Source organism: Sitophilus oryzae, unplaced genomic scaffold (genome assembly GCF_002938485.1).
Source record: "Sitophilus oryzae breed Bouriz unplaced genomic scaffold, Soryzae_2.0 scaffold_1185_pilon_pilon, whole genome shotgun sequence".
In the NCBI taxonomy this organism is placed as follows: domain Eukaryota; kingdom Metazoa; phylum Arthropoda; class Insecta; order Coleoptera; family Curculionidae; genus Sitophilus; species Sitophilus oryzae.
Window position 1 is genome coordinate 91,754 of NW_022145821.1, and position 21,996 is coordinate 113,749.

Genomic DNA, 21,996 nt, shown 5'->3' on the forward strand with positions numbered 1-21,996 from the left:
AGAAGCGGAATTATGTCCATGATCTACCCGTCTCTAATCTGTAACCTCAAGCCCTGAAGTTTGGTACACTATTTTTTACACCCTGTATTATTGCTTTTATAATGCGACAGATTGGTTCGCTACCAAAAATTTCGCTTAAAAACAAATAGTTTGGCAGCGAACAGTATATTCTCATGTAAGATTTTATTAGATGTCTCTGTTTCTATGATCAAGGTTATATCGCAAATGTATATTTTTAGCTACCGAGTGACAAAATGTCTATTTCAAATATACAATTTCAGGTTGTTTTTTTTTGCAACTAATACTATAAATTTACATATTTTCACTAGCTTGTATCTCATATTTTGTTTAACGCTGAACTGAATTGTTTATGAAAAAATAAGTTCGTATAAGTTTATGTCCTAATCTGTTTCGTTTCGGAGATACAGGATGTAGCAGTTTCATTTTTATTTCGATTTTTTCCAAATAAGTTATGAACTAAAGTAAATATTTGGATGAAAATTGGTGTCTGATTATTTTTGGACATGAGAAATGTAATTTCAATACATGTAAGGGCACCACTTACATATTTTTGTAATGGTTTGAAAAGAATATATCTTTTAGTCTGTACCTTTATAAAATTATTGAGTCTAAATTATCAATACGTGTCATTAATTGACAAAAAATAAACATGTCGACTAGACAGTTACTTTACTCTTTGAATAAGAAGACTAAGGAAGGAGCATATCAAAAATCTTAGGTACACCGCGATGGGCCTCAAATATGGCCGATTTAAATTCTGGTTTATCAGTGTCGTTCTAATTTTATTTAAAAAATGTAAAACTATGATGTAGGGTAGACGTGGGGTAGACTCAATAATTTGTTGTTTTATTTTACGTTGTGAATAAATGTTCGTAGTTATTAAAATTGTTATAAAAATATATAATTCTAATAAAAATAGATAAGTTATAATAAGTATTTATTAACACAAACATCCGATACGCTACTGAAGCAGGTAAGTCAAATTAACGTATCTAAATTCTTTGACATCTAATCTTTGACAAGTAATAAATAAAAGCTAAAATGCAAGAAAAATATATAATTTAGTTAATTTAAGTGAATTTCATAAATGATCGGTTTACTACACGTATGTATATTATATAGTCACTTACTAGCGAAAAGTTGTTCCATTATTTCACTCAATTTTTGCCGAGATCTACCGCACGCTACACAACCAACTATTTTAGTCTTTTTCGATAAATCGCGATAGTGTCACTGTTAATTTAAGTTCTGCCACAATTTCCATCTAGATTTACTACCTTTATACAACTATCAGTAGTAGAATAAATAATAAATAACATAAAATAAGCTCCGTAAAGACTGACAAATCCACAAAATTTCAAATCAAATTCAAATGTGTCAAATGAATCGTCAAACAGAACTGTCCAACCAAAACCAAACCAAACCATGCATGATAACATGGATAGCATTATGCTCCTTCCTTAGTCTTCTTATTCAAAGACTTTACTGAAAATGATAAATCTGGAAACTTTTTAATATTCGGGAAGCACTGGAGCTAGAGAGTCGATCAAATGGGGAAAAAATTGCAGTTTTGTGAGAATAAACATATGCGGATTTTCGGATTACTGAAATTTTCAGCTATTTTAAAAATGCTCCCTACTTCCATTTTAATCTATTTTAGACAAAAAGTTTTCAGGTAAAAGTTGTAGATAATCACATGCTTAATGAGATTGTGTTTTGATTGTGACCTTATCTTTCTAAAGCCTGTCATTTTTGACATAAACATGATATTTAAATGGAAACCATAGTTGGCCATGTTTTTTTTTTCGAAAAATGACTTGAGTTAGAGCCAATTCTTATCTTTTTTGACTAATTTCACTTAGTTGGTATGGTATTCTTATTCTATTATGATTTATACAAAAACATTATGTTCAATTTTTGTCTATGATGACATGTATTGATTATTTCGATTCCAAATATCTCGAGTACAAGTTTTTTTTACTCGCAGCAATTTTACCAAAAAACCTGTTTTAGGTCAAAAATGGCGCAAATGTATATTTTTTCATTTAGTAGTTTTATACAGGTACGGACGAAAAATTATTACTCTTCAAAGCAGTTAAAAGTATGTAGGTGGTTCCTCCGACAAGTAGGAATCATATGGACATTGAAATCAAATTTCTCATGCCAAAAAACACTTAAACACCAAATATTTACAATAGTTCAAAAATTATTTGAAAAAAAATCGAAACAAAAATGAAACTTCTACACCCTATATCTCCGAAACGAAGCATTTTAGAACATAAATTTATATAAACTTTTTATATACTTTTAAAACTATATAAAAAAATATCAATCGTTTAGGATATTATTTTATAAGTACCAGGTACTGCTATTATTATTACATAAAGGTAAAAGTTAATTGCAAAAAAATTGTTCATAAGTAACGCATATTTCTTCTTCGCTCACCGTAACTAGAACATAACAAACATCCAATTAATCCTAGCACCAACTTATCCATATTGCAATACTTCACAAAAAAAACTTCTCTTTAAGTACCAACGAACTCAAAGTCAAAATTATTTTCCGAAAACTCAACACCACAAAGACCGAATTCGAGAACCGAAAAATAAATTAAAAGTAAAAAAAATACGCGCACGACAAACGCAAAGTTGGTTTGGACCGTTACGCGCGCAAACAAGGACTACGGTGGCTATTTTAAAGTTACGCCAGGCTTGCTATCAAAGTTGGCCATGCATATAGAAGTTTTATACGACCCTTTCCCGCATATGCTACGCGATAGCTCGTTCTCCTTGTCTGTAATTGCGCGTATCAGATAAGAAAAGACATATGTCTTGAGTAAACCGTACTGAATTTTTTTTACTATTTTAGAACTTTTGACAGTTGGACAATTATTGTGGTTTTTCTTAAGACGTGTTAATTGTGGTATTAAGTTTGGCTTTAACACTTTAAATTTGACCGAAAATTTCTCCGTTGCGTTTTTTTGCATCTGAGTGTACAAAAATCTACGAAAAAAATAATACACAAAGCATTAAAAATTTGTAAATTAATATACAGCAGACTCTCGATTATCCGAGCTAATGTGGGCTGTACCCTAGCTCGCATAATACAGGGTGGCGCACCTAATTCACCTCGGTTGATTATACGAAAACGGAAAGATATAGAAACAAAATATTTTATGAGTATATGTGGGGAGGCAATGTGCACAATTTAAAATTATTTTGAAATATACAGGGTGTCTCAGAACTAAGATTCATACCAAAGTTATATGTTCCCGTCATTCCTTCGTGGGACATAGGGCTTCTAAGAGATGTTTCCATCTGATCCTATTCTGAGCTGTCTGTTTGATCTCTCTGTTTTCCCGACCTCTTTTTACCCCGACCGAGGTTACTGTTCTTCTCCAAATATTCCTTGGTCTTCCCCTGGCACGTCTTCCCTGTGGATTCCATTCAAGTGCCTGTCTAGCGATATCTCTGTGGGGTCTGCGCAAAATGTGCCCAATCCAGCCCCACATTCTTTTCTTAATTTCGATATCTATTCGATTTTGTGATGTTCTTCTCCACAGTTCTTCGTTGTTAATTTGATTGGGCCAGAAAATTCTCAATGTTCTTCGAAGACACTTGTTAACAAACACCTGCAGGCGATCCATGAGACCACGCGTAACCTTCCATGTTTCGCATCCATAAAGCAAAATAGATTTGACATTGCTATTGAAGAGCTGGACTTTATTTTTTTTGCTATATATAGAGGAGTTCCACACAGGTGCCAAAAGCAGTTCCACACACATGCCAAAAGCTCTTTGTGCCTTCAAAATCCTTTCCTCTATATCTTTCTCTGTGCCCCCATCGCTGTGAACCATACTTCCCAGGTACTGAAATTCATCAACTCTTTCGATGGCTTGGTTGGAGAGGTATAGATCTGGGTTGTTGGTAGTATTTGACCTCATTTCTTTGGTTTTCGCCACGTTGATTTGAAGACCGACATTATTAGCTTCCTCTTGGAGTCTAAGAAGTTTTTGAGACATATCCGAATGTGAATGGGAAAAGATGCATAGATCGTCTGCGTAATCCAGGTCTTCTAGCCTGCTTAAGAGTCCCCCCTGCTTAAGAGTAGTGGTTCTTTAAATGCTCTATTTAGTGCTACATCCAGAACGATGTTAAAGAGTAGCGGCGAAAGTATACAGCCCTGTTTTACACCTACTGCAATAGAAATTTTCTCCCCCACTTAACCTTTATGTAATACACAGCTTATAGCATCATGATAAAGCATTTTAATCATGCGGATTATTTTTTCGGGTATTCCTTTTTCTCTCAAAGCTTTCCAGATGGCTATGTGTTTTATAGTATCGAATGCTCTTTGAAAATCCACGAACACCATGTATAATGGCGATCTGAACTCTTGAGATTGCTCTATTATTCTGAGAGTATTAATTTGGTCGATACATGATCTTTGAGGTCTACAGCCTGCTTGTTCTTTTCTCAAAGTCGGTTCAAGGGCATCTGATATTCTTTTTTGGATGACTGTAGCAATTATCTTGTTAATGGTGTTAAGTAAGGTAATGCCTCGCCAGTTCTTACACTGGGATAAGTCGCAGTTTTCAGATATTTAAAGACATTTAAATATGCATGCTACAAGAGAATTGATTATCAACACCCTGTACATTACTTTTCAGAGTTAATTCTTGTGCTGAGTTTAAAAGTAAAGAAATAAACTTTACTGAAAAATGTTATTGTTTCCTTAAATTTATACAGGGGTACCAAAAAGTAGTGACCTATTTTACGGATATATTTTACATAAAAACTTTGTTATTTCAAATGCAACACCCTGTATTTTTTTAAATAAATCAAAGCAGATTCAAATGCTCTTTCCAACTATATTAGGGTTTCCTATACATATCTATCTCAGATTTTGAATAAAAAGCGATTTTTAAATAAAATGACAATCAAGATGGCTGGTATCACCATGGCAATTTTCTAGTGACAGTTAGTAACTATTTTTAAAATCGACATTAGTGTATGGACATTATTATTTAAACAGTTTACTAAAATTTACCCACAATAGTTTAATAAGTAAGTATTCTTTATTTTATGATGAAAAATAAAGCCATATCTGCTAGTGGAACGAATGGATATGTTATTAGTGATTTTGTTTTGTGAGGAAAATTATTTCTTGGTCTCAAGAGCTAATGCTCACAGATATCCAAATAGGATCTCTTCCTGGTAAGCGTTCCTGTGAAAAATTACTTGTCCTATTTCCTATTTCGCAGAATTGGTAGTTTAATAGTCACAATAGTTTAATAAGTAAGTATTCTTTATTTTATGAAGGAAAATAAAGCCATATCTGCTAATGGAACGAATGGATATGTTATTAGTGATTTTGTTTTGTGAGGAAAATTATTTCTTGGTCTCAAGAGCTAATGCTCACAGATATCCAAATAGGATCTCTTACTGGTAAGCGTTCCTTTGAAAAATTACTTGTCCTATTTCCTATTTCGCAGAATTGGTAGTGTAGTTTATAAAAAAACCTATTAGGCAGAAACCTGTCGTTGGAAGTGAAGAAATTGAAATTACCGTAATTGGCACTTTTGTAAAAAATTCATATATCTATAAGTTATCGTAAAATAAAACAAAGAACTACTTCTTCGTTTTTCTTGATAGAATAATAAATACATATTAATAAATATTATTTATTAAACTATTGTAGGTCAATTAAATAAAAGTAAACTGGTATAGATTTAAATAAAGTCTATAAACTAATGTCGATTTTGAAAATAGTTACTGTCACTAGAAAATTGCCATGGCGATACAATGATAAATGGTGTGTTTCAAAAAAGTCTGATCGAGAATTTTAAATTTTTCATATCTCCAATTTTACATTTTTTAAGCTCACTGTATATTAAAATTTATATTTCGCAACTTCAATCATATTTAAATAACAAGCAAAAAAAATTACGAAGAATGACTTTTTTTCGAAAAATCGAAAATAAACAAGTTTACAAGTAGTATAGTTAAGACAATCCGTGGACACACTGTATATTAGGGTTTCCTGGGAAATTAAAACAACTTTCGTTGCACGTCATCAATGACACCATGCGTCGTCTTATGGAGTTTGCTGGTGGTCATATTATGATGTGCAACCAAAGTTATTTTAATTTCCCCATACCTATTTAGCGCAGATTTTGAATAAAGAGCAATTTTTCAATAAAATGGCAACAAATAGGGCTAGTGTCGTCATGGCAACTTTCTAGTGACAGTTAGTGGCTATTTTCAAAATCGAAATTAGTTTATGGACTTTATTTCAATTTATACAAGTTTACTTTTATTTAATTTACCCCTACAATTGTTTATTAAATAATATTTATTAAATATATATTTATTATTCTATCAAGAAAAAAGAAGTTGTTCTTTGATTTATTTTACGATGACTTGTAGATATATGGATTTTTTATAAAAGAGAGAATTACAGCAAATCCATTTTCTTCACTTCCATCGACAGATTTATGCCTAATAGGTTTTTATAAACCACACTACCAGCTCTGCGAAATAGGACAAGTACTTTTTCAAAGGAACACTTATCATGAAGATTCCTATTTAGATATCTTTGAGCATAAACCCTTGAGGCCAGGAAGAAATTTTTCTCACAAAATAAAATCACTAGTAACATATCCATTCGTTCCGCCAGCAAATACTGCTTTATTTTTCTTGATAAAATAATGAATACTTACTTATTAAACTATTGTAGGTAAATTTAAGTAAACTGTTATAAAACTAAATAATAATGTCCATAAACTAATGTAGATTTTGAAAATTGTTACTACCACTAGAAAATTGCTACCATTATTATCATTTTATTGAAACATCGCTTTTTTTCAAAATTTAAGCTGTATGGGTATAGGAAACCCTAATATAGTTTGAAAGAGCATTTGAATCTGCTTCGATTTATTTAAAAAAATTATTTAAAAAAATACAGGGTATTGCATTTGAAATAACAAAGTTTTTATATAAAATAAATCCTTAAAATATATCAGCAATTTTTCGTACCACTGTATAAATTTAACGAAGCAATAGCATTTTTCAGTAAAGTTTATTTCTCTAGCTTTAAACTCAGCACAGAATTAATTCTGGAAAAGTAATGTACAGGGTGTCCCACTAAGAATAGCCCTCGGCTGTATCTCGGAAAGTATTAGCCGTAGCGACTGTGGAAAAAAATATTTATAACTAAAGAGGCTATGGGAAATTGCTGGAAATTATTTTCAAGTTTGTAGAACGATCGCTAGGGGGCGCAACTGCAACAAAAAATAAGAAAATGAAGTTTTTACACAATTTTGCCTAGATAAGGTGTACTACAAGTAACAGCTTCATAATCTTCAGTAAATTTTGAATATTTTTTGTTAGAACCATTTTCGCCTATCTACCAAAATAAAGAGGTGGGGGAAGGTTAGATCTGTTTTTATTTGAATATTAATAACTCTGGACTGGGTAATCGGAATCCAACAAGCGAGGGCTCGTTTAAAAGAGCGTTTCTTACTCTATATTGTACCTTATAAACAATAATAATAAGCTTTTGAACGTAGACGCTAGGGGGCGTTGTCTTACAATTTAACAAATATTGCGCGTTTTTTCAAAAAAATTAAATGCAATAGTATATGTAATTTTAGCTGATAGTAAAGAGTAGTAAAAGCTTAAAAAGTCAGCGAAAACCGCATCTTGATATCTTCTTTCAAACCGAAGATATTAGCAAAATTATAATAAATACCAAAAAATAAGCCCTTAATTACCTTACTTTTTACAACACGGAGCCAGTAGCCCTCATTTCTATTCTAAAAATAAAGATAGAACAGTTAGTTTGTTTTAAAATCGACGATACCAGAATCGTCATAATATATCAGATGGTTAATATCTTTTTAAGATATTAATATATAGTGAACAAGCGACGATGATTCAGTGAAGTCATGGTAGGCTTTGAAAAATGCTGCTTTTCACGCCAGTAAAAACAGCATAGATCAACATTTTGATAGTTTTAGCAGCGTTTTTTATCTTTTGATTGCTTTTTCAAAATGCCAACAACTTCAACTACTTCAAATAATATAGGCATTTTGAAAAAGCATTTACAAGATAAAAAAACGCTGCCAAGACTATCCAAATGTTGATCTAATAACAATTTGACGTTTATACTATTACGCGAAAAGCAACTTTTTTCCAAAGCCTACCATGACTTCACTGAATCATCGTTTCTTGTTCACTATTATTAATATCTTAATTATTAGATATTAATACATCTGATATTATGGTATTCTGGTATTTCGTCGATTTTAAAATAAACTAACTGTCTCTATCTTATTTTTTTGTTAGAATGGGCCTAATCAAGAGGGCTACTGATACTGTATTGTAAAAATAAGGCAATTAAGGGCTATTTTTTGGTATTTATTATAATTTTGCTAATATCTTCGGTTTGAAAGAAGATATCAAGATACGGTTTTCGCTGACTTTTTAAACTTTTACTACTCTTTACTACCAGCTAAAATAACACATACTATCGTATTTAATTTGTTTGAAAAAACGCGCTATGTTTGTTAAATTGTAAGAAAGCGCCCCCTAGCGGCTACGTTTAAAACATTATTATTATTATTATGGTATAATATAGAGTAAGAAACGCTCTTTTAAACGAGCCCTCGTTCGTTGGATTCTGATCATCCAGTCCGGAGTTATTAATATTTAAATAAAGACAGATCTAACCTTCCCCCACCACTTTAATTTAGCAGATAATGGTTAGGGAAAATGGTTCTAACAAAAAAAATCCACAATTTACTGAAGATTATGAAACTATTATTTATAGTACCCATTATCTAGGCAAAATTCTGTAAAAAATATATTTTCTTATTTTCCATAGCAGTTGCGCCACCTAGCGGCCGTTTTACAAACTTAAAAATAATTTCCAGCAATTTCTCATAACCCCTTTAGTTATAAATATTTTCTTTTGTAAGCCCTACAGCTAATATTTTCCGAGATACAGCCGAGAGCTATTCTTAGTGGGACACCCGGTACACAGGGTTAATAATCTATTCTGATGTAGCATGCATATTTAAATATATTCAAATTTCTCAAAAATCAAATATTTTAAACATATATTATATGTATATATTATAATAAATGCCTTTTTTGGGCCCAAGAATCCAAAAATGAAACAAAATATCGGATGTTTCATAAGAAAAAGTATAACTTTGGTATGGATCTTAGTTCTGAAACACCCTGTATATTTCAAAATAATTTTAAATTGTACACATATTATAACCATAAAAATTTTTATTTCTACATCTTTCCGTTTTCATATAATCAACCGAGGCGAATGAGGTGCGCCACCCTGTATACAAAATTCTAATAATGAAAGACAATATTTATTACAAGTATGTACTTAGAGGTCTATGACCTAAAGTAAACTAATTCTTTCATAGTGTGCCATGACATAATTAAATGTAAATGTATTAAAACCATATAAAATCATTCTGAAAGTTCGTAATCTTTAATCTAAATCAAATGAACTGGAATTTATATACTTACAAGAGGGATGTAATGTAGGTGAATGGTTAACTAAAACTGACCATCTGCCCAAAACTTCCTTAGTTTTATGTAGAGAATTTGTAGTTCTTCTTTATCCATGCAGTTTTGTGCAACTACCATCATATCCTAAACAACCGTACCATGACTTATTGTTTTATTAGTTAACTTCTAAAACTTACCTTTAATTTCTGCTTCCGTACTTCTTCATTTTTCTTCTCAATAAGCATGTTTTTACAAAAATATTTTTTTAAATGAATTAAATCTAAAGTATTGCTTCGTAATGAGATTGTTTTTGAAGATTTATCATATGATATGTGATGTTTCTGAGTACCAGTGGAAAATTTTAAAACAAAAAGATTGTTAGTTTGTTTTCCGAGTTCAGAAAATAATTCAATATCCATTTTATGATAGCAGTTTTTAATAAAATAGTTTGCAAATTCTTTACTATCCATTTTAGTTGAAAATGTATATTCGCCAAATAATGGTTTTTGAATATCACAAATATTCGAAGCTCTGTTATAATTACCTGTAACTTGTAACAATTGTTTATTTTTGTTAGTTGTTCTAGAGCTTTTATTATTTATCATTTCAAAATGATAAGACACATCTATATGAATAGAATCTAGTAAGACAGAAATACAGTTTTGATTAGTTTGTACATTTAACTGAACGGATACTTCAATATCAATAATATTTGCATTGACAGGTAAAACATCAATGATTGGCATCGTAGAAGTCTTTGCCCTAATTGTTTTACACAAATAGATTTGGTGGTTTTTAGCTGAAATTGTCAGAAACCAATCTAAATTTTGAAGATGTTTTTCCAAAGCATTCGGAATATAAATTTCAATCAAATAAAATTTACAATTCTGACAATGAAGAAATCTGGACAATCGGCGTTTATTTCATCACTATAAAGATGAAATAATTGTACAATATCATTAAAGATTTTAACACTTAAATGAGTTATCTTTTGAGACAGATTAGACACAACTTTGGACAATTTTGAAAAAATGATTCTGTTTTCCTCCGACTGGATTTCCTGCTGAAGACTCTTTGTATTCTGATGTTCACGTTGAATTTCCTTAATAATATTTTCATACTTTAAAAGCTGAGCAGCTGTTAATATTTCCATTCTAAAAAAGGTAAATAAACTTAATTAACCTCAACTCGAGAAAAATGTTTATTTTACTAGTAGAGTTGCAAACAATGATTGTACTTACGTTTTAACAATAAGAAATAAAACCAGAGTACAATTTCTTCAAGACACTTTTGCTACTTGAATCAATTAATTTAAAGAATTTCGGTTTTCTTCGGACAAAGAATTTGAATTGCTCATCATATGCAACAAATGAAGGCAATCGGAGGAATCTACTTTACCGGCATCTCTCATTTGAATTACGGCGCCCAGCAAAAGTTTGTGCGTGTTGCTCAATTGTTCGGAAATGCTTTTTTCGGTGTGAAATTTTTTCTCTATTTCGTGAAGTTGTAGTGTAACATCGTTTCTGAAAATTAAAAATAATAATAATACTATATTAATATAGGTAAATACAGGGTTTTTCAAACAACTTGTTCGTTAATATATTTAGGATCTCATCAGTCTCTAGGCAAAATGGTTTTATTACTGCAAAGCCGAGGTAGGTAGCTACTTTCCTTTTAAAAATATTTTCCATTTCGATTTATTGGAACTTTCAGTTTAACCGGAAGTGTGTGATATTTTTTCAGATAATTTAAACATATTTTACTTACCTATATACCACTTATTTTTTGCATTGGTCGATTTAAGTAGCTCTGTAAAATGCTATTTTTAATATAAATCCGAAAATATTTGAAAATGTTATTCTGCGGTATAACATTATACACATAATGTTTTATAGTTATAATTTTATATACAGTATGTCCCCGGATTGTCTTTACAAGTGGAAAAACTTATTTATTATTAGTCGGCGATGGCTATGAAATGAAGATCGCTGTCATTTTACATGTAAAATTATATGGGGAATGTATCGATGTTCATTTCCAAACCAGCTGGACGACGTTTTTTTTTCAATCATACGGTATAAATAGTAAACTTATATAAAAATCTGTAACTAGATAAATTTGATGTCAATTTATTCTTTCAGTTCATGCCATAAGAGATAGATAGCGCGATGGTCTAGTTGTTGTTTCGAATATTTGCCTGCTATTTTTTAAGTATTAATTTCATGACTGACTCGAGTCGACGACGGTCCCGTCCTTTGTAGCGATTCCAAACCACACCTCACACCTGGTATTGGAAAAAAGGGAATGTTTTGACAGTAGCCGTTTCTCCCTTTCAAAAAAGAAAAAGGGCCCAAATCATCAATGAAAATAAATACTCTACGATTAGTGTCTAGCAAAGAGAAACTAATAACTAAAGTGAGAGGGCTTGTGGAATAGGGCATTTCGTAGCAGTGTTCCCAACTCTCAAAAATTTATCTCCCAAAAAATCTAAACACTCGCATCAAAAATCCCCAAAATATCCCGAAAAAACCCTAAAATATAAATAATAATAAATAAACAATTTGTTGTGTTTTAAGTGGTTGACCTTGAAACGTCTGATCACAGCAATGTAGCCAACTGTTCGAAACTTTCCATTAAAGCAATATCAAACCTTAAATCCAAACAACTAAAATCCCCACAACTGTTCTCCAAGATTCGGTGATTAAAATAAATAAATTATTTTGTTTTATTGATACTTTCCTATTAATTTTCAAAAATAGCAGTAGCGGTCTTATCTCCTCTTTGGTAGCGGTAAAATTCCATTGAAATTTTATCCCTAAAAATATCCCCAAAAAATTTTACTCCCTAAAAAAATCCCCATATAGATTTTTTCTCCCCAAATTTAGGGATAAAATCCCGGAGTTGGTAACACTGTTTCGTAGACAAGTTTATTTTGTCACCGCGCATCCCAGACGCGCATAGCGTTTAGGCTAGGCGGTCAAAAACGGAAGTTTTCAACATTGCAAGTTAAACATTTGACAGGATTAATTAGATTGTCAGTAGCTTTTTCTATTTCTTAGTTCTAGAAGGAGTTTTCCCTCCCATGGTCTACCATCGACCATAGACTTTGGACTTTCTCAAAACGTAACATCCCACATGTCAGTTTCAGTGCATGATGAGCTTAGTTCTGACCACTCCCCGGTGTTCTTTACACTCACTAATACTCACACGATCTCCACTCACAAAACACGTAAAACCACCAACTGGCAAAAATTTGCCAAAACTCTCCAAGAACATCCGCCCACCCTACAGCGCATCGCGGACGCCGCCTCGCTCGAGGCGGCCGTCACCACCTTCACTTCAGCCATAACCCAAGCCATAGAACATAGCACTTCAACAGTGCCAAATAATCCAAATAACCCTTTTCTAGCCCCCCCTCACATCCGAGCCCTCATTCGCGAGAAAAATTGGCTCAAACGCCAGTATCGTGCCCTTCTCGACCCCAATCTAAAGCGACAGATTAACAGTCTGTTGCGCGAGATTAGGAAAGAGCTCAAACTTTTCAGAGATGAAAGGTGGGAGAGCTTCCTATCTACGCTTGAGGACGATAAAAAGTCGCTTTGGAAGGTTCAAAAGCGAATGAGAAACACCAACTCACGCTACGTCCCCCCAATTCACGGCCTGAACGGAGTGGTCTATTCCGAGAGGCGAAGGCAGAGGCCTTTGCCGACTCGTTAGAACGCCAATTCCGTCCAAACCGAAATCCCGACGACGACATCGATTTCGATGAAGTTGTAGAAGAATTCTACGAAAGCTTCGTAGCCCCCATTCCCCCTCTCGAGGCCCCTATCCCCCCAGCAACTCCTAAAGAAATATCGGCCATCATCTCCACACTGCGCAGCAGAAAAGTCCCAGGTCACGACCAAGTAACAACATCGCACTGAAACACCTCCCCGAGGTTCTTATAACCCAATTTACCACCATCATTAATCTGATAATGTCCCTCAGATATTTTCCAAACGTTTGGAAACTAGCCATAATTATTCTAATCCCAAAGCCAAATAAGAACCTCACTTTCCCAGAAAACTGGCGCCCCATCAGCCTCCTCTCCTTCCTCTCGAAACTGGCTGAGAAGGTTATACTCTCTAGAATTAACGACTTCCTGGCTAGTGCCGAGATCATCCCTCAGGAGCAGTTCGGATTTAGCCAATCCCTCTCCTGCGAACAGCAAGTCGCACGCGTGGTGGAATATGTTACGCAGGGTCTAAACGCCAAGCGAGGTACTGGTCTTGTCATGTTTGACATCGAGAAGGCCTTTGACAAGGTTTGGCACGAAGGCCTTGTGTTCAAACTTCACCACGTTTTTCACTTTCCCCAACAGACCACTCTCATCATTAAATCCTTTCTTGTCGATAGGAGATTCCAGGTCCGCATCGGAGACTCTCTTTCCACTCCTCGTGCTATAGAGGCGGGGGGCCGCAGGGCTCTGTCCTGTCGCCCACACTCTGTAATACCTTCACATCCGATATCCCCAAATCCCTGGAGACTCGTCTTGCGTTATTCGCAGACGACACCTGTCTCTACTCCACTGCCTCGAGCAATGGAATTCAGAGCAGGCTCCAACCCTACATCGCCCAGCTGCTTGATTGGTTTTCCCACTGGAAAATCAAAATCAATGCAGCAAAACCCAAACCTTGTTCGTCTCCGGACGAATGAGGCTCCCACTACCTCCTCCTCTAGCCATAGACGACGAAGAGATCCCTTGGGGGGAAACCGCCAAGTATCTCGGAGTCACACTAGACCGACGGCTATCCTGGATCCCTCATATCGACAAGAAAATTTCTGGTGCCCGTGCCACTTATGCTAGTCTTCATGGCCTCCTCAGCAAAAAGAGCACCCTCTCCCTCTCAAATAAAGTCCTACTGTTCAGAACAGTCATTCGCCCTCAGCTCCTCTATGCAGCCCCAGTATGGTGTAGAGCCTCTGACAGCCAAACAGACTCCACAGACTCCAAGTTTGTGAAAACAAAATCCTCCGCTATATCACCAGAGCTCCCTGGTATATACGCAACTCTGACATCCGTACCGACCTCCGCATCGACCCCATCCCCAAACACCTTCGAGATCGTGCCTTGAAGTTCTACGAGAAAATCGGTACTATCCCCAATAGTACCCTAAAAATATTCGATTACATTCCCGAGGACTATAGAAACTTCAAATACTCCCATCTTAAAACCATTCTTCTAGACAATTAATTTTGTCCCCCCCCCCTTCTCATAATATAGTCCTCCCATCACCCCACAACCCCCCCCCCTTTTTTTTTTCTTCCTCACATATTAGCAGGAATAATAGCTACCATTCTTCTGCGGCTGATTCCTCGGAGGTGGACTTTTTTTAGTGGGTATCTTATTTCTAGGACCGTCTCTCTCGAGATGGTTATGGACATGATCACTATTCGTCTATAAAAGATTTTTCAACCACCCAAAAAAAAAATAAATAACTAAAATCTGTTGATAATCGGAGCAAATCGGAGTAATAAATTGTTTTTAACCGAATGTGCCTGTTCTTTTAGCTTGTCAGAAGAGAAGATTATTGTCATTATTGATTATTTCAGATTCCACGATTAGTCGGCGTTTTTGTAATTTTTGTTTTGTGGTTGAGACCCAGACAAAACGTTTCCTTTAAAGGAAATTTTATCTCGGTAATTATTTTAACATACCTAATAGTAATAGTGAGTGCACATAATAATCGTACATTGCTAATTTAATTTTTTTAATTTAAAACATCACATTCTTTTCTGATACCTACGGAACGACTAGGTATTATACCTGGTATTATTTCCAGTAATACAAATTATTTTCTTCAACTGCTAGGTTCTTGTTATAGAATAAAGACTATCAAAAACATTGAATACCTACGGGATACCTACTGATACTCTGTCCGAGCTCCCAACCGTGCTTCCCTGTTCACTCCCAACCAAGTTAGATAAAAAATATACTGAACATTGCAGCCTTGAGTTGGAGTATGGCAAGGAGTATGGAGTTAAATAAATTATTATGTTCCTACACAGTATTTTATTTATAGGTTTTAATGCTTTAAAGTCTAATAATAAATTTTCGCTGGCAACAAAATAATCTAAAAAAACTAGGAAGATTTCTTATTATAAACTTTAAAGATTAAGATTGGGTTCAAAATTACAAATTTTAAATTTTTGGCGCCAGTATATAGGTATGAATGCAACCTACTATATCGATAATGCGCTCATAGTTCGGGTTAGACGCCAAAGGCCGCGCCAGTAACACAGTCTTCAAAAATTAACGTTGATCGGTCTCTCTCACTTTAGTTATTAGTGTTCTCTCTGGTGTCTAGCCCTAGCAGGCAACTATTAAGCCCGGCCAATCACGTTAGAGTTTTTGACAAACACAAATGAATTAACACACTTCAAATAACCACGCTAACCAACCCGATTGGTCAAGCTTAAAAGTTGACTGCTAGGGCTAGACACTTCTTATTCTACCATTCTACGGGTAGGGGTAGGGACATGGTAGGGATGTGCGATTCTGTAAAAAGAATCGATTTTTTACATAGATCTAGAATCTAGATCGATTGACCGCGAATCGATATAAGAAAAATCGCAAACCGCAAACTAAAAAATCGATCTTTTTTAATTCAGTTTTTGACTCTGATCGTTACTTATTTCGGATTTTGAAAGAACTCGGTCTCCTGAGTACAATGATATGCCACACTTAATTTTTTTTTTATTTCGGACATTTGAACACAGTTTATTAATAAACTAATTTTAAGTCCGACTCTGTTTTTTTTTAAATATTATGTAACCTATTCATCGTTACAATATTGATTAGCATTCAACCTTAACAATGACGTGCAGTAAAACATTGAATGCGGAAAATCAAATGCAATAAAATAATTAATATAAATATAATATAATATAAACAATCAAATCATTTTCCCGGAAGATGGACTGGAAATGGTAGAGCAGTATAATGTCCAGCGAGGTTCATGGACCTACTGCCAAGGGACTACATTACTTGACGTCATTTGTAAAAGTGAAATCAATTCATCTCAACATTTACAATAAAGAATACAAAATGCATTCGGAAGTATAAGAAGAAAGTTCAAAGAGCAATAAATAAAATTGAACGAAAAATAAATGTGTGCAATAGGGAGGGTGGTAACCCTTTCGAACATGCAGAACATAGAAAAACTAGTTTGTAGAAGTTGATTTATTTATAATAACTACGATTAATATTGTGCATATTATTAGATCGCACACTGAGATTTCAAACTCACAATAAAAAAAGTTAAAAATAATATCTTTAAATTCCTAACCTGGATATTATTTATTTGAATCTTCCAATTGGCTCGACGATTTTCCTTATTCAATGTTAATTAGCGCTGATCAATATTGTTGCTATGAATATAATCAGATTAAATAATTTAAGAAACCAGAGTCGGACTTGAAATTATTTTAAATATAATAATTAAATAGTTTTGTAGCTGTTAAGGTAAAACGTATAAAGTGTGGCCTATCATTGTATTCAGGAGACTGAGTTCTTTCAAAACCTGAAATAAAAAATGCAGGTCCGTATTTAAAAAAATTAAGTTGGCCTCTGTATCCCACAAATTCATCAGCTAATTTGAAAATCTAAAAATACTATCAGATAGCCCTAATAAAGTGGTTATGAAAATGTGCAATTAATTTTTTGATTTTCTAAAAAGTAACGACAGGAAAAAATAAAATTGATTTTCCAAAAAACTGCAATCCTTGAAATTTTTAAAACTTTTTTGATGGCATCTTGGTGAACATCCCAATGTGGCAACTTTGCCCCAATTTTACCAATGCTCGTACCTCGAATTTGTAGCACCCTGTATTTCCTTCGGCCGCACACCAGCTTTACCCGACCCCTAATTAGACTCTTAAGGTTAAACCGGAAGTGGTAGTAATCGTTAATCTTAAATCGTTAGACGTTCAGATTTGTATCTAAATGATAGATCCTAAAAAATTAATAAACGTTGCGTGAAAAATCCCATATACAAACGTCTTAGAACCTTTGAATTTCGAGAAGAGTTATTTCTTGTTGAAATTGGCAAATTTCCTTTTTCATTTCATGCTCAGACAATCGGTTTTCTTCAATTTCTTTGCGTAACTCTGTAACTTCTCGCTGAAGCAAGAAAGTCAGGTATAAATCGTACGTTTTTTTAGATCTATCAGTATTGGTCCTCATTCCACAAGTCTCTTTGTCCACAGTCCATCTGTCATCCTAGCCACATGTCCTGCCCAATTCCATTTAAGATGTAAGACAGATATCACCACATCTCTTACTTCTGTTCGATTTCGTATTGTATGATTGGGTTTTTTATCTCTGAGTGTAACTCCCAACATGGACCTTTCCATTTTTCGTTGCATGAGCTGTATTCTATGTATGTTCTTTTTTGTCAAAGTAAGCGTTTCAGCTTCATACGTGAGGACAGGCAAGACACACTGGTTAAAGATCTTTCTTCTTAAACATATGCGAATATCAGATCTCAGTATATGCCTTAGTTTGCCAAATGCCGCCCACGACAAACCTATTGTTCGTAGAATTTCGTGGGTCTGATTATCCCTTCTAATACCGATCTCATGCCCTAGGTATTTATATATATGCACTTGTTCCAAAGGTATGTTTTTAATGTTTAAATTTCCACTTAGTACTAGGTTTGTCATGTATTGTGTCTTTGATAAGTTAATTTTCAAACCGACTTTTTCCGAAGCATCATTCAGCATATCCAGCATATTCTGTGCCTCCTGTATGTTGTCTGTTATTAAAATAATATCATTTGCGAAACAGAGATAATTTATCAATTTGCTATCGATGTTAATTCCTGTTGAATCCCAGTTTATCATTTTTATCATACTTTCTAGCACAGCAACGAATAATTTAGGGGACAGTGTGTCGCCTTGTCTTACCCCTCGATCGATATTGAATTTGTCTGTGCATTGATTTGTCGATATTCAGACGTTTGCCGTGGCATTATCATATATATGTCTTATGATTGAGGAGTATCGATGATCGATGCGACTAACACTTAGTGTCTTTAGAAGCTTCCACTGGTCTACCGAATCGAAGGCGTTCTCGAAATCAACGAAGACAAGCATTAGTGGTCTATTATACTCAATGCATTTCTCGATAAAGACCTTGACTGTCAGAAGATGGTCATTTGTTCCGTAACCTGATCGGAAACCTGCTTGTTCGCTCGAAAGAAAAAAGTCTATTTTATTTGTCAAACGCTTCGTGAGTATTTTAGTAAATAATTTGTATACGTGGCTAAGAAGGCTGATGGGTCTATAGTTTTTAAGGTCTGTAACGTCACCTTTCTTGTGTACAATAATGATGGTTGCGTTGTTCCACTGTGATGGGGTTATTTCTTCTTCAATGCATTTATTAAATAGGACATTTAAAGCTTTGATGATTTCTGGTCTTCCTTCTTTGATTGACTCTATTACCAGTCCATCGTCGCCGGCAGCTCTATTGTTTTTCATATCTCTAAGGGCACTGATAATTTCTTCCTCGGTTATTTCTGGAATTTCTTCCGACCCCTGATTTGTTACCTTTCGGATGTCGGTTTTGATCCCCTGCTGTTTTGATGTGTAAAGTTCTTGATAGAAAAGTTTAATAGAGTGTAGGATTTCCTGTTTGTGTGTTACTATGTTGCCGTGCAGATCCTTAATCTTTTGTATTTCTTTTCTTCCCATTGTCCTATTTCTCAATAGCTTCAAACTTTGATTCTTCTCTATGACGTTCCTAATTTTTTCCGTATTCTGTTGCCTCCTATGCTTTCTGATTTCTTTGGATATCTCTCTGTTTTTGTTCTGTATGTTTAAAGTTTTATATTCTTGTGTACTCTTGTCCTCCATATCTCTTCTCTGTTTCATTAAAAGTTTTGTTCTTTGATTCAGTTTTTGTTCTTTTACTTTTTTGGGACAAAATTTTTCGATAGCCGTTTGAGTGGCCCCTTTGATGTTTTCGTATATTTCGTCTATCGTAGTAATATTTTCATAATTTATATTTGAGGCTATATACATGCCTTATAAGAATCTTTATTTTCAGGAGCTACCCATTTCTTGTGGTTTTTCTTGAGTATCATGTTAGTTCTTTCCTTCTTTATATTTATTTTTATCTCGGCTCTTACAATGCGGTGATCGCTTCCTATCGAAAATCTGTTTAATACACTTACGTCTTTGATTACCTTTTCTATTGCTGATTATGAAATCTATTGCGTTTTTGGTTTTGCTATCTGACTGGTCCATGTCCGCTTTTTTTTGCTGCTTTTCTTGAAGAAGGTGTTCATTATATATAATTTGTTGTGGTGTGCGAAATCTATCAGTGTATCACCTCTTTCGTTTCGGCTTCCCAATCCATGATAGCTGACTGAAGTTTCCGCTTCATTTTGTTTGCTACCAACTTTGGCATTAAAATCTCCAATTAACATTGTATAGTGTGTTTTTCCATTTTGTAGAGCAGTGGATACATCTTCGTAAAAGTTCTCCAATTCATCATCTGTACTTTCGGTAGTTGGTGCATATGCCTGAATAACCTTTACAGAGTATTTTTTATTTAATTTGATTGTTAAACATAGTAAACGTGGAAGATTATGGCTAAAAAACCCAAAGACATGGCGAATTCTAAAACAGAAAAGGAAAGTGTACCCCAGGTGGGTAGAACGAATGTCAACTTCCACACCTTGAAAAAGGTCTGCCTCGAGGATTCTGGGGGAGGCAAAAATCGCTTGCACCAACAACAAAAATAAAGAGAAGCTGCCAAAGACCACACTCACTATATATTGCAACATACAATGCCAGAACACTGTCATCGGACGAAAAACTTCTAGAACTGGAAGAAGAACTTAAGAATATAAAATGGGACATACTGGGTATAAGTGAAGCCCGCAGGATAGGAAAGGGACAGGTTATTTTGAAGTCCGGAAATACATTAGCTACTCAGGTGAAGAAACTGCCATAAGAGGCGTTGGAATCCTAGTCAAAAAAAATACAAAGATATGATTGTAGATGTCAAAAACATAAGCCCACGAGTCATATGTTTAACTGGCTAGGCATTTTTACACAAATGAAGAAGAAAATTAAAGATATAAAGGATTATACTATATCCTTATCGTAGCACATTTTTAGACAACTTCTTTATCTGATCTTCTTTATCTGATCAATATTGTTGCTATGAATATAATCACATTAAATAATTTAAGAAACCAGAGTCGGACTTGAAATTATTTTAAATATAATAATTAAATAGTTTTGTTGCTGTTAAGGTACCCAAAACAAAAAAACGTATAAAGTGTGGCCTATCATTGTATTCAGGAGACTGAGTTCTTTCAAAACCTGAAATAAAAAATGCAGGTACGTATTTAAAAAAATTAAGTTGGCCGCTGTATCCCACAAATTAATCAGTTAATTTGAAAATTTAAAAATACTATCAGATAGCCCTAATAAAGTGGCTATGAAAATGTGCAATTATTTTTTTGATTTTCTAAAAAGTAACGACAGGAAAAAATAAAATTGATTTTCCAAAAAACTGCAATCCTTGAAATTTTTAAAAGTTTTTTGATGGCATCTTGGTGAACATCCCAATGTGGCAACTTTGCCCCAATTTAACCATGTTCGTATCTATTATGGTTACCGAGATACCAATGCTCGTACCTCGAATTTGTAGCACCCTGTATTTCCTTCGGCCGCACACCAGCATCTACCCGACCCCTAATTAGACTCTTAAGGTTAAACCGGAAGTGGTAGTAATCGTTAATCTTAAATCGTTAAACGTTCAGATTTGTATCTAAATGATAGATCCTAAAAAATTAATAAACGTTGCGTGAAAAATCCCATATACAAACGTCTTAGAACCTTTGAATTTCGAGAAGAGTTATTTCTTGTTGAAATTGGCAAATTTCCTTTTTCATTTCATGCTCAGACAATCGGTTTTCTTCAATTTCTTTGCGTAACTCTGTAACTTCTCGCTGAAGCAAGAAAGTCAGGTATAAATCGTACGTTTTTTTAGATATTTAATAGTTTTACCTCTAATGAATATATCTTGTCGCGAATTTGGTCGTTAGATTCAAAATTGTAGTATTCTGGCATATTAGACTAAAAGTAAAAAATAACGAAATTAAAATGTTGTATCTGATCATTCTGAGGTTAAAGGAGTCCGTACATTGTCAAACAAATTGCACAACACACCCAAGTGCAAGATGGCAGTGCACAATTACATCGTTCATATATTTGATAAAATTTTGTTTAAACGACATGCGATAGTTAGAAGTTGAGTACTGACGACCAAGCATGTCCTCAATACCCTTCATATACAGGGTAATCCGAATTATATTCGGGAAACTTTGACAGCATATGCTGCAGGTAAAAGTAAGTAAAGAAGTTGGTATAAATTTGTGTCCTA

General features: G+C 34.1%; 2 protein-coding genes across 6 annotated transcripts in view; both read right to left on the reverse strand.

Moving 5' to 3' along the window:
- Nucleotides 1-2,719, reverse strand: part of LOC115891569 — a 57,884-nt gene extending 55,165 nt beyond the window's left edge. The window contains exon 1 of one of the 2 annotated variants that reach the window (XM_030912064.1): nt 2,467-2,719. In XM_030912064.1, coding sequence (XP_030767924.1) covers nt 2,467-2,518 — 52 coding nt within the window. In that variant the 5' untranslated portion in view covers nt 2,519-2,719. The remainder of the gene's footprint in view (nt 1-2,466) is intronic. The other variant, XM_030912065.1, reaches the window with a different exon arrangement.
- A 7,740-nt stretch (nt 2,720-10,459) lies between these two features.
- The window catches only part of LOC115891565 (putative leucine-rich repeat-containing protein DDB_G0290503), a 68,287-nt gene continuing 56,750 nt past the window's right edge, over nt 10,460-21,996 (reverse strand). For 3 of the 4 annotated variants that reach the window (XM_030912058.1, XM_030912059.1, XM_030912057.1), the window contains exons 14-17: nt 21,621-21,689; nt 21,450-21,562; nt 10,799-11,080; nt 10,460-10,711 (exon numbers count right to left, since the gene is read on the reverse strand). In XM_030912058.1, coding sequence (XP_030767918.1) covers nt 10,864-11,080; nt 21,450-21,562; nt 21,621-21,689 — 399 coding nt within the window. In that variant the 3' untranslated portion in view covers nt 10,460-10,711; nt 10,799-10,863. Of the gene's footprint in view, nt 10,712-10,798; nt 11,081-21,346; nt 21,396-21,449; nt 21,563-21,620; nt 21,690-21,996 lie in introns of those variants that run through there. The other variant, XM_030912060.1, reaches the window with a different exon arrangement.